Source organism: Megalobrama amblycephala, linkage group LG21 (genome assembly GCF_018812025.1).
Source record: "Megalobrama amblycephala isolate DHTTF-2021 linkage group LG21, ASM1881202v1, whole genome shotgun sequence".
In the NCBI taxonomy this organism is placed as follows: Eukaryota; Metazoa; Chordata; class Actinopteri; order Cypriniformes; family Xenocyprididae; genus Megalobrama; species Megalobrama amblycephala.
The window spans coordinates 23,370,394-23,384,446 of record NC_063064.1 but is presented as its reverse complement, the minus strand read 5'-3'; the positions used below and the strand labels follow the sequence as shown (position 1 = coordinate 23,384,446).

General features: G+C 36.3%; 2 protein-coding genes across 5 annotated transcripts; both read left to right on the top strand.

Moving 5' to 3' along the window:
• The first annotated feature begins 1,265 nt into the window (after nucleotides 1-1,265).
• On the top strand, nucleotides 1,266-4,389 carry tmem169a (transmembrane protein 169a). Of its 2 annotated transcripts, none has more exons than XM_048173457.1 (3): nucleotides 1,266-1,488; nucleotides 1,669-1,998; nucleotides 3,061-4,389. In XM_048173457.1, exons 2-3 carry the CDS (start codon nucleotides 1,758-1,760, stop codon nucleotides 3,693-3,695), a joined length of 876 nt encoding a protein of 291 aa, XP_048029414.1. In that variant the 5' UTR covers nucleotides 1,266-1,488; nucleotides 1,669-1,757; the 3' UTR covers nucleotides 3,696-4,389. The 2 variants fall into 2 exon arrangements, with proteins under 2 accessions (XP_048029414.1, XP_048029413.1); XM_048173456.1 differs by having other exon boundaries at nucleotides 1,268-1,488; nucleotides 1,666-1,998.
• A 2,782-nt stretch (nucleotides 4,390-7,171) lies between these two features.
• On the top strand, nucleotides 7,172-12,985 carry cflara (CASP8 and FADD-like apoptosis regulator a). 3 transcript variants are annotated; one of them, XM_048173455.1, is made up of 12 exons: nucleotides 7,172-7,418; nucleotides 8,203-8,276; nucleotides 8,365-8,419; nucleotides 8,564-8,951; nucleotides 9,156-9,261; nucleotides 9,424-9,559; nucleotides 10,975-11,021; nucleotides 11,128-11,191; nucleotides 11,281-11,333; nucleotides 11,453-11,531; nucleotides 11,868-12,363; nucleotides 12,577-12,985. In XM_048173455.1, exons 4-12 carry the CDS (start codon nucleotides 8,596-8,598, stop codon nucleotides 12,701-12,703), a joined length of 1,464 nt encoding a protein of 487 aa, XP_048029412.1. In that variant the 5' UTR covers nucleotides 7,172-7,418; nucleotides 8,203-8,276; nucleotides 8,365-8,419; nucleotides 8,564-8,595; the 3' UTR covers nucleotides 12,704-12,985. The 3 variants fall into 3 exon arrangements, with proteins under 3 accessions (XP_048029412.1, XP_048029410.1, XP_048029411.1); XM_048173453.1 differs by having other exon boundaries at nucleotides 7,173-7,418; nucleotides 8,365-8,951; XM_048173454.1 differs by lacking the exon at nucleotides 7,172-7,418 and adding an exon at nucleotides 7,476-7,871 and having other exon boundaries at nucleotides 8,365-8,951.
• Nucleotides 12,986-14,053: the final 1,068 nt, after the last annotated feature.

Here is a 14,053-nt window from a genome sequence, read left to right as displayed (position 1 = left end):
GCTGTGAAATTGTGGTGTATGTTACAATTTTTGCACATCACTTTGGGTGTTCCTGTGCACACAGGAACCCTGCATCTTCCCTACTTATAACACATTATGGTCAATGTGAGGTATTTTCCAAAACATCCTCAAAAAGTACCCACATAACGTTGCCCTGAGGCAACGAAAAGAAAAACTGAATTTCTGAACATGCGAAATAAACACACACACACACACACACACACATTTTTTATGTATAGTTCATGTCTTTTTAAATAAGATTACTAAAGCAAATAATCTTGTCGCCTTCTCACACCATGTGCTCCTGTGACCATGTGTCAGAACAGGACGTCCCACCTTTAAATGGTGCTTGATAGTGACTCCCACACCTTACTGGACTGTTCTTTGGTACTTTCTTTGGTACTACCTTTTTAGTTGGTTGTAATCATTTGAAGAGAACTTTACTAAACATAGGGCTTAAGAAAACTTTCTGTTGCCTGAGGGCAACGCTGTGCTGTAGAGGGTTAAAGTGATATTACAAAAAAACAGTAATAAAGGTTACATTTAATTAGGACACATGAAAAATAAAAACATTACCAACTGAAGCAATGTTCCCAAGATAACATTTAGGTTGAAATATTTTTATTAGTGAAAGGGAAAAAATTATGTAAAATCTAGAATATTTCTTAATAAACGGCCAAGTTAGCAGCTAAATCACAGTACTCAAGGACAAGACAAAAATTTGATCTTCATCTAAAACCAAAGTGGTGAAATCGGTGAAAAAAATACTATAGTAATTTATAGTAAATACTATAGTAAAGTACTTGAATTAATTTGTTGTACAACTATAGTAATATAGACAAATTACCCAATACTGTACTAAGTTTTCTACAACTATAGAGTATATTATACTACAACATACACTACAGTTTACTGTAGTAAAAACTAAAGTATATTACAGTATTTATTACAGTTTATCAGTTCATAGTTACAGTATGCTGTAGCATTCATTAACAAAGTGTTGTAAATACTATAATACATACAATATAGGCTACTACAATTTACTATGGTTCAAAAACACTTCATTTTTTCACATGGGTGTGATTGAGTGATATCCAAACATGGTAGTTTTTGCTCGTGTTTCAATATAAAATCACGCATTTATTATTAAAATCTTTTTTTAAGTTCATTGTCAGGGGGAATGAATGATTAATCGGTTTTGTTGGCATCTTACTCGGAACATATTTAAAAATTGAGGCTCCCTACAGAGTGCAGGTTGCTAGGCAGAGCGCGGCATAACGCGAGCATGCGCACTGAGCGCTGCGCGCACGCCGCTGATTGGCTAAACAATGGCATTATCTGCGTGAGGGGGGATGCGTTGTCCTCGGTTGGTGTGGCACTGTCCGAAAAAAATAAACCACAGTTACACGTGGTGAGCACTTGGGAATGATAAACTGAACACGTTAAGCAAGCGACCTGAGCATGCATTTGTTTGGGAATTTATTCAAGGTAAGAACCGTGTATTATCACATCAGTATTGTGTAAATCATGAACAGATAGTAAGCGTGGGGTGTGACTTGATATAAACATTGCCAGGTCCTAAAATACGATGTAATGCAATGCAACGCAAAACAAAGTAACATAATATATAACAGCAGACTGTTGGGATTTTTCCTCTCATACTAGAAGGCAGGATCTTAAAAGGCTGATTGACACAGCAAGCAGGTGTGTCCAGCTGCACACTGACATCATACAGGAATCTTGCTGAGTCCATAGTCATGAGTGAAGGAGCATCTGGAGACATCACTGGCTTGGAGCTGGAGGGAGTGATTGGGACAGAGGAGACCCCAGTGAACACCCTTCAGAGATCAGCAGAGGAAGAGGGAACCACCACTCGGAGGAAGAAGAAGAAGAAAAAGAAAGAGATCATCTACCGCTCTGACCTGGATGATGATGATGATGCTGGGGAGGGGACCTCTGCGAATGTGGATGGAACCTTCAGTCCTCCACATGATGAAGGTGAAAATATGATATCATATGGGGTGAACTGTATTGTGGTGTTTGTGTAACTGCAGGGAAATTCGTCATTTGTTTACTGTAATGGGTTCAAATAGATGATGGCACCAGCTCTAAATCACGTGTGCTTTCTATCCAGAAAACACCAGATTGAGACCATGAGTAATTGTTCTCATATTAAATTTGACATGATTTTATCCTCATTTTATGTCAATTATCTACATTTACATTTTTTCCCCAGACAAATCAGAAAACCTTGCAATATCAGGGAATTATATATTTGTGATTTCCATCCTGGGAAAGGTAGAAACATTTGTACATTTTATATACTACCATTCAATAGTTTTGAGATAGATTAATTTATTCAGGATACATTAAATTGACATCTAGATAGATAGATAGACAGATAGATTTATTCAGGATGCATTAAATTGACCAAAAAATACAGTAAATACATTTGTAATTTTACAAAAATGTTTCAAATAATGCTGTACTTTTGAATTTTCTGTTCAGTTTTCACAAAAATATTAAGCAATACTAAATATTAACTGTTTTCAACATTGATAATAATAAGAAATGTTTCTTGAGCAGCAAATGAAGGATCATGTGACACTGAAGACTGGAGTAATGATTCTGAAAATTCATTTTCACAATCACAGGAATAAATTACATTTTAAAATATAGTAAAATAGAAAACAATTATTTTAATTATTTCACAATATTACTGTTTTATTGTATTTTTGATCAAACACATGCAACCTTAGTGAGACATTTTTCAGAAAATGTTAAAAAAAAACTTTTGAACAACAGTGTATAATTATTTGCAAATTACTATTTAAAGTACATTTTGTTCACAAAATACAAATGTAATAAATGCTTGATTTCTGTAATTAGTAATTAGTGAGTGTAATTTAATTCAAGGCAGGGTTTTCGTGTCCGCTGGCATGGACTGTATACATCCCAGTGTTTTTCTTGTATTGCTTTTCCACTTTCTTTCCCACACAATTGACAGATTTATTTAAAAAAGTGTTGTTAGTCCAATATTCTCCTCTCTTTCATTCACAGAAGAAGAGGATATCCCTCCTGACAGCCGTTTCGTGACCCTGACTGGCACCATCACGCGAGGAAAGCGGAAAGGCCAAATGGTGGACATCTATATGACCCTTACCGACAAAGAGCTGAGAGACATGGCACGCTCCAAAGAGCGTCTAGATGCAGAATGCGATGGGATCGCGGAAGCCAAGCAAAAACCCTGTGCGCTGGGGGTCAGCCAGGGCCCTCATGTTCTTCTCTGGAGCCTTTCCTGCTCCCCGTTCATTTTCCTTCTCTCCTTCATCACGTCGTTTTACTACGGAACGCTCACCTGGTACAACGTCTTCCTGGTTTACAATGAGGAGCGCAGCTTTCTGCACAAGATCACCGTGTGTCCCTTGCTCATTCTGTTATATCCGGTTCTGATCATGGCGTTGTGTGTTTGTATGGGGGTGTACGTCGCCGTGACCCAGCTCTCCTGGGTGTTTGGAGAATGGTGGCTGGCGGTGAGGGACCTGGAGAAGGGCTTCTGTGGGTGGATGTGTGGGAAGCTGGGGTTGGAGGACTGTGCCCCGTACAATGTGGTTGAGCTTCTGGACTCTGACACACTCTCCGGGACCCTCCAGGGGAAGAGGATGGATGATGTTGAACACACTTCTACTTTGTGAACGCAAAAACATGGAATAACGTTCTGGGTTTAGGTGTTTCAACAGCATCTGTAGCATGCTGTCGATTTCCACAAAGATTATGTTGACTTGTCGATCAGAAAATGTAAACTGAAGAATAAGTCAAAATAATTTTCGATCCTGAGCATTCATTTTAAGGGATAGTTCATCCCAAAATTAAAATTCATTTATTATTTTCTCACCCACATAATGTTACAAAACTGTATGACTTTTCTTTCTTCTGTGGAATATAAAAGAAGATATTTTGAAAGAACCAAACCATTTTGTTCCTATTGACAGAAATAAATGTTTTATGTTGCACAGAAGAAAGTCATACAATTTTGGAACAGCATGAGGGTGATAAAATGATGACAGTTTTCATTTTGGAATGAGCTTTAAGACAAGTCTTCATTTTGCACATTTTTATTGATTTGTACGTTTCATTGATTTTACAAAATCAATGAAATACAGGGCAAAGTTACTCTTAAGAATTCAGCACATTATCTTTCCATATCAAATGTAAGGAATGATGGATTTTGAGGTTTTAATGCTATACAAATTAATGCCAAAAACAAATTTTGCTGATGCAGAACATAAATCAAACTATTTTTAAAGGGTTAGTTCACCCAAAAATGAAAATAATGTCATTAATGACTCACCCTCATGTCGTTCCACACCCGTAAGTCCTTCGTTCATCTTCGGAACACAAATTAAGATATTTTTGATACAAATTAAGATATTTTTGAGATTTTTGATGGTTCAGTAAGGCCTGCATCGACAACAATAACACTCCCTTTTTCAATGCCCAGAAAGCTACTAAAAATATATTCATGTTACTACAGTTGTTCAACCTTAATATTATAAAGTGATGAGAAAATTTGTGTGCCAAAAATAACAAAATAGCAGTATCACAGTATCTAGCTTCGAAGCTTTACATATCTTTTGTTTCAATTCAGTGGTTCGGAGTGCATATCAAACTTCCAGAGTCACGTGAACTATTGAAGTTTCATAACACTTGTGACGTAAGAAAACCTCGTTTACTGAAATCATGTGATTTTGGCGCTCTAAACCACTGATTTGAAACAAATGATTTTTAAAGCTTCGAAGCTTCATGAAGCAGTGTTTTGGAATCGCCCGTCAGTAGATATTTGGCGCACAAAAAGTATTCTCGTCGCTTTATAATATTAAGGTTAAACCACTGTAGTCACATGAACTGTTTTAAATGTTTTTCTGTGCATTGAAAAAGGGAGTGTAATTGCTGGCAATGCAGGTCTCACTGATCCATAAGATTTTATCAAAAATATCTTAATTTGTGTTGAGGTTTTATGGGTGTGGAATGACATGAGGGTGAATAATTAATGACAGAATTTTCATTTTTGGGTGAACTAACCCTTTAATTAATTAAAAGGTGCAGTAGGGAGGTTTTCTCATTGACGTTTACATAGTACATACATAAAACTGCATAAATGTGCCCAAAATGGTCACTATAGTAAGTTCAGAGCTCTCAAGTTTGATTTGGCTGAAAATTCCAGGCTTCCAGATTGTATCCTTGCATGTTTACAGAGAAAAGAATGTTTGGCAGTTATACTACTTAGGCTACATACTCAAACTACATATTTTCCAGATAGATGCCTTGTTAGGATAGTCTTACTGTCAGTGATCTTAATCAGTCAGTTCTGCTCTGATATGGTGATCAGAAGCAGCTATAGCTATATATCAAACCATCAGATTCATCAGAGTAGAAGAGCGGAGCACAACTGATGAAAAAAAAAATACAATTGCAAGTTACATGCAGAGGAACATTGTTTTCGTTTTCAACCACAGATATCAATAGAGAGCCATTGTGTACCTTTAAAGAGATTTTTATGTACAGAAGTTACCCTAAAGAATCTGAGACTGAAACTAGTTAGTTCAAATAGTTGTAGCTACGAACATCCTTAAAAAGAAATCGTCATGACAGGATATCATGTTACCTTTCAGTAATTAGAAGTATGACACGTATTTACCTTTGTCATGCATTATACACATTTCACACATTTCACACATCTGATAAACATCTGTTTCCTCTCGTATGATGTTCTCAAGCTATCTGATCGATACTTGCACTTGAACCCGACACTAAACAACAGCAACATTTTACACTCTAAACAGACAAAAGAACTTTTACACTTTGTGATTTTACACTTTCTATACTTTTATTATTATTATTTTTAATATTCTGTTTGTATGTCCCAAATCACTGAACTGTTGTGTTAGTGTTTGAAAGTGTGGTTCTTTGTATTTTCACAGATGTAACAACAATGGTGCTATAATAGTGTTCACCAAGGATATCAGCCATTAAAGACCACACACATTAAGGATAATGGTTCTGTTGTCCCAGAATATCATATTACAATTTAAAAACCTTTTAACAGGAAATTCACAGATTATTGGGCACATATGGGGCGGTGTCTGGTCAAAAACTCAACTCCTATAGATAGTTCTGGTCTGACAAGGAGATATGAATTATAGTACTCATCTCCTCTTAGTATACAATCATCATTTATAACTTTATCTGTTATTTATGGTGGCATGCTGTTGTATTGTAAAATAATTAAATGAAGGGTTCCCACGGTCATGGAAAACCTGGAAATGTCAGGGAATATTAAAATTGTTAGAAAATTCATGAGAATTAATGCAAATTTCTGTAGTGAAGTCTTATCCTATAAAAACTGAGGGAACCCTGTAAATTGCCAGAGATCTATGCATCCGATCTGCATAATTTGAAGTCGGTATGTTAAAAGAAATGTGAAATATGGCAATATTGCTAAAAAGTTGAACATTTATATCTGAAATAAATCAGTTTGCTTTAAAATATGCAAGTATTAGAAGCTCTTCAATTATACTTTATCAAATCTGCAAAAAAAAGCAGGTTTGATGTAAACCGCCTTTTTAAAGGAGTAATTAGGAGTAATTATCAAAAGATTCAACCTGTTGCACAAGATATTCTTTGTGCTTTTCGTTTATCTTTGGGAACTTTTCCAACTGCTATGCTGTAGGCTACAATAAACACTCATCATGCCGCTCATAATACAAGACCTTGACCCTTTTTTTCTTTCTTTTTTGGCAGTTAGGTCAGCCTTAAACTGGTCTACAAAGAACACTTGAATGACATTATATATTGTCTTCTGGCACAAAGTAGCCTGTTTTTCTGTAAACATGGTTTCAAAGCACAAACTTTTTTTTTTATAGCATGAACCTGATAAAAGTTTTGTTTTCACACTTATTCACTGGGTGTATACCACAGTTATTTAATTTTCACCAATTTTTAATAAAGAATTTTTATCTCATTTGTTGTTTCAATAGTTTTCCTTTCAGTTTTTGCAGCTCTCACACAGTGTTAAAGGTGTGCCTCAGTGATATTTAACTACCAAACATTTTTGAAAATGTTCTCATTGTTGCCTGTCAACAAGTCTCTCCTCCTGGCTGACCCTCCCTTTAGCCAGATTCAACCGGTCTGCTACAGAATCAGCACTAATGAAGTGTAATGTGAGGAAAGTTAGCCTAAATCGCCTACTCATCAGAATTCTGTCGGAGCAGACAGTGAATGAATGACCTTAAACGAAACTCTAGACTAGAGATACTCTTTTGAGGGAAGGAGTGGCTTGGCAGTTATGTATCTAAGCGGGTCACTTACTTTCGTTTTGCTCTTCGTAGACGACAAGATGAAGCCACACAGCGTCAACGGTAAAATACACTATGTCTTTCTTTCAGTTCGTTATAACGGAATGATTTTAAATAATACTTCATACTTTTAACTTAGTTTGTTTATAGTATAAAGTCCTTCGCATTATGTGCATATTTGCACACGTATCAGTCAAAAGCAAATTGAGCTCGCGCATGACGTAGAGATCAACACTGGTAAATAACGCTAGTTTGTCGCTATATATTGTGCTTTTAGAATGTAACTTAGCTATATCTTATTTTAAATGTGGTAACAGATGTTGGTATTTAAATATTAGCTCCTCCCTATAGGCTAACATTAAATGTACACGTGTACGCTTTGTTCATATATTAACCCGTTCTTTGAGTCGAATCTTTCGAACGAATCAATTGAACCTTAAAGTGATGATGTAAGATCAGAACAGTTCCAAAGATCTAATGATCAGTGCTTTAAACATTCCAGGAATGTCTGCGTGGGTGAGTTTCCTGAAAGTGAATTAGGTAATGTGAGTTACTGTGGAAACGTAATCCGGTCTCCTTGTTTCACGGGAATCCCCTTCCAATTAATTAGTGAGGCACATTTCGCTTTTGAAATTGATGGGCCTGCTAGATTCTGTACAGAAAATCGTGAATTATGTTGTCCGGGGAAAAAAAAAAACCCAAGTGGTCAACCCTTATATTACCACTGCTTCTTTATGTAGATTTTTTTAAATGCGACGTATTTATTGGGGATACCCAGGTACTTTCTATGAAAGGCGTGGTTTCATTTTAAACTATCATCTTTCTTTCTTCTTTCTTTTTCTTATAGTGTCCCCAGGAGATAAGCCTCTCTGCAGGCATCACCAGCAAAGCTTTTGTCCTTCTAAACTAAGGATACTGAAGGTGAGTAAGGCTCTTACAGTTGTCTTCCATTTGTTCTCATTCATTGTGGATAAATTCCTTTATGTCATGTGTGCTTTGTCATTTACAGGTCTAAATCCAAAGTGGCTATTGATTTCTACAAGAATGTGATGAATGAGGCTACAGTGGGTTTTTTCCTCACTGTCAAGATAAATGCAATTTTCATTCAAGAATTTCTAAAAAAAAAAAAAAAAAAAAAAAAAAATTAAAATAATAATAATACAAATACCTCTGTCCTTTTTCTACTTTTTCCCGGACTTGACAAAAAGATGCATCAAATTTCCTACTCCCAGCTTTTAAAATGACCCAAACTAACACCTGCAGCATCTATACAGGATCATACAGTAAAATGGCAGATGGATTTTCAATTATGGTTAACAGTGTGACCACATCTCTTAACAACGATGAGTGTCGGACACTTCTGTACCTTTGTACGGATTTGTTCACCAACAGCTGTGTGGAAGATCTGAGAGGAGCTTTGCTGGCCTTTGCCAAACAGAAACAGAATCAAGCGGGTCAGTCTCAGGCTGGTGATGCCTTGCTGATGGAGCTCATGTTCCGAATGAAGCGCTTTGATATCCTAAAGAAAGTTTTCGGCACCAACAGACAACAGGTAGAAGTAATTCTGCAGAGGGGAGGCGTCCTCTCAGATTACAGGTAATTTATCATATTAATTCTTGCATGTCTGAAAATGGAAAAAAAACCCATGTGGTGAAAATATGTATGGTAACGAAGTCTTATTTAAGAGCCTGACATTTGTTTTTGGGGTTATTAGAACACCCTCTTGGGAAAAACCCATGCAGAAATACCCTTGAGGGTTGTTTTCACCTACCTGAAAGTTGATCGCATTTATTTACACAGGGTTCTGATGGCAGATGTGAACGAAAACCTGGAAAAGGAGGAGTTACAATCTCTTATATTTCTCCTGAGCAGTATCCTGCCCAAGGAAAGAATGGCTAGAGCTACTGTAAGACTGGAGAATTACATGTTTAACCTTCACAATGTTTGTACTAAAATAATTATAATACACTGAACATACATATGCATATGGCTTGATCCAAAATCTGCTACTTTTCTGTGATGTTATGTGCATGTTTATCTCATGATTGTTTCATTGCATTTCTAATAGAGCTTTCTAGATGTGGTGGTGGAGTTGGAGAAGTTAGATGAAGTATCTTGTGATAAAGTAGACCTGCTTGAACAGTGTTTGGGGAACATTAAGAGATTTGACCTTGTCAAAAGGATTCAGGCCTACAAGAATAGAGGTCAGTCATTTCTGAGATCACTCTTATTTGGTCAGCTGCTTGTCAGCAGATAAAAATATGCTGATTTGATTATGCAAAACTTAATTCTGCTATTGAAACAAGCATTAAAAAAACAAAACATGTAGCCCTTTAAAGGATTAGTTCCCTTTAAAATGAAAATGACCCCAAGATTTACTCACCCTCAAGCCATCCAAGATGTATATGACTTTCTTCTTCCTGATGAACACAATCTGAGTTATATTAATAAATATCCTGAGGTGTCCAAGCTTTATAATGGCAGTGAACATCCATTATATACATCCTCCACACAGCTCCAGGGGGTTAATAAAGACTTTCTGATGTGTTTGCGTAAGAAAAATATCCGTATTTAACAAATTATAAAGTAAAATATCTAGCTTTTGCCAGACCGCCTTCACCGAATTAAACATAGGAAGAAAAAGTAATGCCTCTCACAGTTCAAAATGCTTATGCTACGTCCTACGCCTTCAGTATTCAACTTAAGGAAGTTTTTTTGTTAGCTGAATATGGAAGGTGATCTGGTCTTCTTGAGCTTCAAACTCATTGGTCCTGTTCACTGCCATTATAAAGCTTGGTTGCCTCAGGATATTTATTAATATAACTCTGATTGTGTTCATCAGAAAGAAGAAAGTCATATAGGATGGCTTGAGGGTGAGTAAAGCTTGGGGTAATTTTCAATTTACAGTGAACTAATCCTTTAAGTAAGAACCTAGAACATTTTATACATTATAACTGTACTATGCTTCATTTTACATGCAAAAGTACCTCACTGTCTTAACCAAAGTTTATTTTAAAAAAAAAACAACAATAAAAAAAAAATAGTTCTTATTATCAAAGACTATAGAATAACACAAGACGTGTCACTCGTATTGTTTTGAATGGGAGAAAGTGTAACGCGCAATCGCGCGCATTATGGCGGAATAAGTCCCGCCTTCTAAATAAGAGCCAATCGCCGACTGGTAAAGTCATCGCGTCACTGCAGCAGCCGTTAGAAGCACCGGTTTCTATAGAAACAGTCAGACTCGCGCCTCTGAAACATGGCAGGAGAGACGCGCATTTAGGTCTGCGCATGCGCATTAGCTTGATCCAGCCTAAAAAATACAGTTTTTTTTTTTTGTCATGATTCGAGCGTTTGGATAAAACATTTATAAGACCGCTGTTGTCAGATTTCATTGGTGATTTCAAATATGAAATGTAATCGCAAGGTTGGAGAATTTGGTGTTTCCCCAGAGATAGGGCATGATGCCCAGGATGCCCGAGTGGCGTTTCAAAGATGGCCGCGAAATGACTTGTCTTAAAGGGACTTTGTTATTTAGTAGATGTTTTTTTTTTAAAAATATCATAAGTAAATAATTAAAAAGAATACATAATTAAATCAACAAAATTATTTTACTCAGGTCAGAAAATACCATGTGCAGAAACTAAAGTTCAAAATACCTTTAAGGTAAGACATTTTTAGAAATTATTTTCTTATAAATTCTCAATAGATAGATACAGTATGTTAAATGGTTAAATTTTACTCACTGTTTCTCTATATTTTTTCATTTCAGTTCAGCCCTGTGAAGGTTCAGTCACCAGTTAATCAAGGGAGACGACAACAATGCTGTTCTCAAGGTGATTTTGATCATTTCGCGGTGTTAACTTTTTGCTTTAGATCATATGGATAACCTAACAGACTTGCCTATGGTCTTTTTTTCTTTTAGAGTTTAAAAATTTGAAGCTTTCAGTGCCTGAAACAGGAACACAATATCAACAGGTAAGAAATCAGCTTCTTATTAACTATTCATAATGGCAAAGCCTAGCAATTTTTCTGATGGTTATTTTATTTTTGAGTAGGTTATAAGATATTCCTTCCACTGTCTGTATATCTGCTAGGCTTTTGTGGAGGAGTATCCGATAAATCCTGAGCAGAGAGGCCTGTGTGTGATAATTGACTGTGTTGGCTTTGATGGACGTAAGTGTGTATCATAAAGTGTGTGATATAGGTTTTGTCCTTTTACCATTTTTAAATGTTATAATCATTATTGTGTCATTTACCTCATCTGTTTTTGGCACGTTGGTTTGTTACGTAAACTTGTTCTCAGAAAAACCACAAAATGTCATCATGCCCAGAGGGGAAGGCTGTTAAAAAATTTTTTTTTAAAAAATCCCATTTTCCACCAACGATTTTCTAAAGAAATTGCCATTTTCTCTTTAATTACAAATGAGGAAATGTCAGTATTTGCGTTATAATGCGCTCTTGTACAAAACATCTGCGTTCAATCGCCTACATTTGTTTGTGTCCTTTCAGAGATGCTGAATCAGACATTTGAGCGTCTGGGTTTCATGGTCATTTTCCACTCTCTCCTGGGTCTGAAAGAAACACAGAAGGTCTTGGAGGACCTGACTCGCCACAGGACCCTTCGGAGGGTCAACTTCTTTGTCTGCTGCCTCATTAGCAGGGGAACAGACACTCATCTGTTGGCTACAGACTCTAACAGCCTTGGCTTCAGGCTGGAGGATCTCAGGCAGCTTTTCAACCCAAATCAGTGTCCCTCTCTGGGTGGTAAACCCAAACTCTTCTTCACCCAGATCTACAGTACCACAGAAGCCCCTCTAACAGCCTCAATGGATGATGAATTCCTTGAGACAGATGGACCGAAATGCCATTATTCTAGGACTGTCCCACAGTCAGCGGATGTCCTTTGGAGCGTGTGCACAGCAGAGGCAAAACTGCTGGAAGGTTCTGGCCACCAGTCGGTTTACCTGCATGCATTAAACTCTGCCTTACTGAGGGGACATGAGAGGTACTTTATGAACTTTTTTATCAGCCACTGTTCTCTATGAATCAGTCCATTATTGCTCGTGAGCAGACATTTAACACTGCAATAACCGTAAAAAACACCATACATGCTAAATCCTTTTCACTTTCGCTTTTGTAGTTGGAAGTTTCACTCAAAAGAAACAATTCTATAATTAAAATCCCCTTTTTCTGTTTTTTGTCCCCCTTAAATTTGCAGAAAGACGCCTATATTGGATATCATGACGGAGGTGAACAGAAACGTGTTTAGTCACAATCAGCAGAATCCTGAGAAGAAGTATCAGCTTCAACACTCTCACACACTACGGAAGAATATTTACTTGTAACAACAATTTACTTGTGTTGTGCAACACAACACAAACTTCTTTTTTCTTTGTCTGTCTTTCTTGCCCAGGCACTCTACTTGTTTTAAAATAGAATTGTTTGCGCACAAAACTCTCCATATAGTGAATAAGTACACATAGCTAGATACTGCCATCATGTTCTCATTATTGTATATTTTATTATATATTTGTATTTTATTTATTTGTGAGTCTTTATCCTCTGTGGCAGCTACTGTGCTGCAGTCACAGTGCTAGTTTCTCAATAAACCTAAAGTCATTAGTCAAGCTAAATGAAGTTTATTTCTATAGACCTTATGTAGCCCCGCCCCTTTTCAGCGCTGCGCTCGTTGTCTTTTGACTTCCGGCTTGTATTTCCACAGCGATCTTGTATTTATGAATGAACTGCTCATTTTAAAATCTTCCAGGTCTACTGACATTTGTTAAGACAGCTGCTTTAAACATAACAATGCTCATGATAACTTTCTTTGACTCTACAACAGGTAAATCCACTTCACCAGTTAATTATTCTTATTCTTATTTACATAGAAATATACAGGGCTACCGCAAAACCGGAAGTTCAAAGACAATATTCTAAAGATGGCGGCGCGCTTGTTTCTCTGGAAAATAAGGTCTATAGTACTTCTCAAAATATTTAGTGTCAGAGCAGCTTAAAAGAAAACCATGGCAAAAGCAAAGTTGGCTGTGACAGGGAAAGCAACTCTAGGAGATGTTTAGATGAAGAGCTTTGTGAGGAACTAGACCTGACATGACAATGAATGTACATGATTAAATATATAGTTACATCATATTTTGTAGTAATGTTCGCTGAATACATTTGTTAAATGTAAGCTAAGTTTAGAGTATCTTACATTGCATCCTCTTAAAATGTCCATCTTTTTCACAATTGTATACACGTGTATAATAGTATCCTTGAATAATATCCTCTGAATAATCTTTGATCCTTATTGTATCCTAATTTTAATATTCTAGGTAATCAGTAAGCTGGAGTTTTGTGACCTTAATGAGCAAAAGATTGCAGTGACAGATTGTAGCATGATAGATGACTCAAATACTAAGTAGATAAACCATTATTTTAGGGCTTTAAATTTGAGTTGATTTTCTGTATCTGGTAAGAGCTCAAGCTACTGCTACTAGCTGCTAGTCTCTAACAATAGTTGAGCGTAGCTGCTGTTTTATATTATGTTATCTTTTTATCCACAATTGTTTATGTATCATTTGTAATTTTATAATATATCCACTTAAACCAGTCATAAATTTAATATTAGATTATTTAAACATATATCTACTTGTAATTAAATCACTTAAGTCTATGTAATTCATAACCCTTTTTCA

Excerpts from the sequence above, each read along its gene's own strand:
- tmem169a (XM_048173457.1), top strand. The coding sequence starts at position 1,758 with ATGAGTGAAGGAGCATCTGGAGACATCACTGGCTTGGAGCTGGAGGGA. Across the intron at positions 1,999-3,060 it reads CAGTCCTCCACATGATGAAG|AAGAAGAGGATATCCCTCCT; the intron begins GTGAAAATATGA and ends TTTCATTCACAG.
- cflara (XM_048173455.1), top strand. The coding sequence starts at position 8,596 with ATGACCCAAACTAACACCTGCAGCATCTATACAGGATCATACAGTAAA. Across the intron at positions 9,560-10,974 it reads TCAGGCCTACAAGAATAGAG|GTCAGAAAATACCATGTGCA; the intron begins GTCAGTCATTTC and ends TATTTTACTCAG. Across the intron at positions 11,022-11,127 it reads AAGTTCAAAATACCTTTAAG|TTCAGCCCTGTGAAGGTTCA; the intron begins GTAAGACATTTT and ends TTTTCATTTCAG.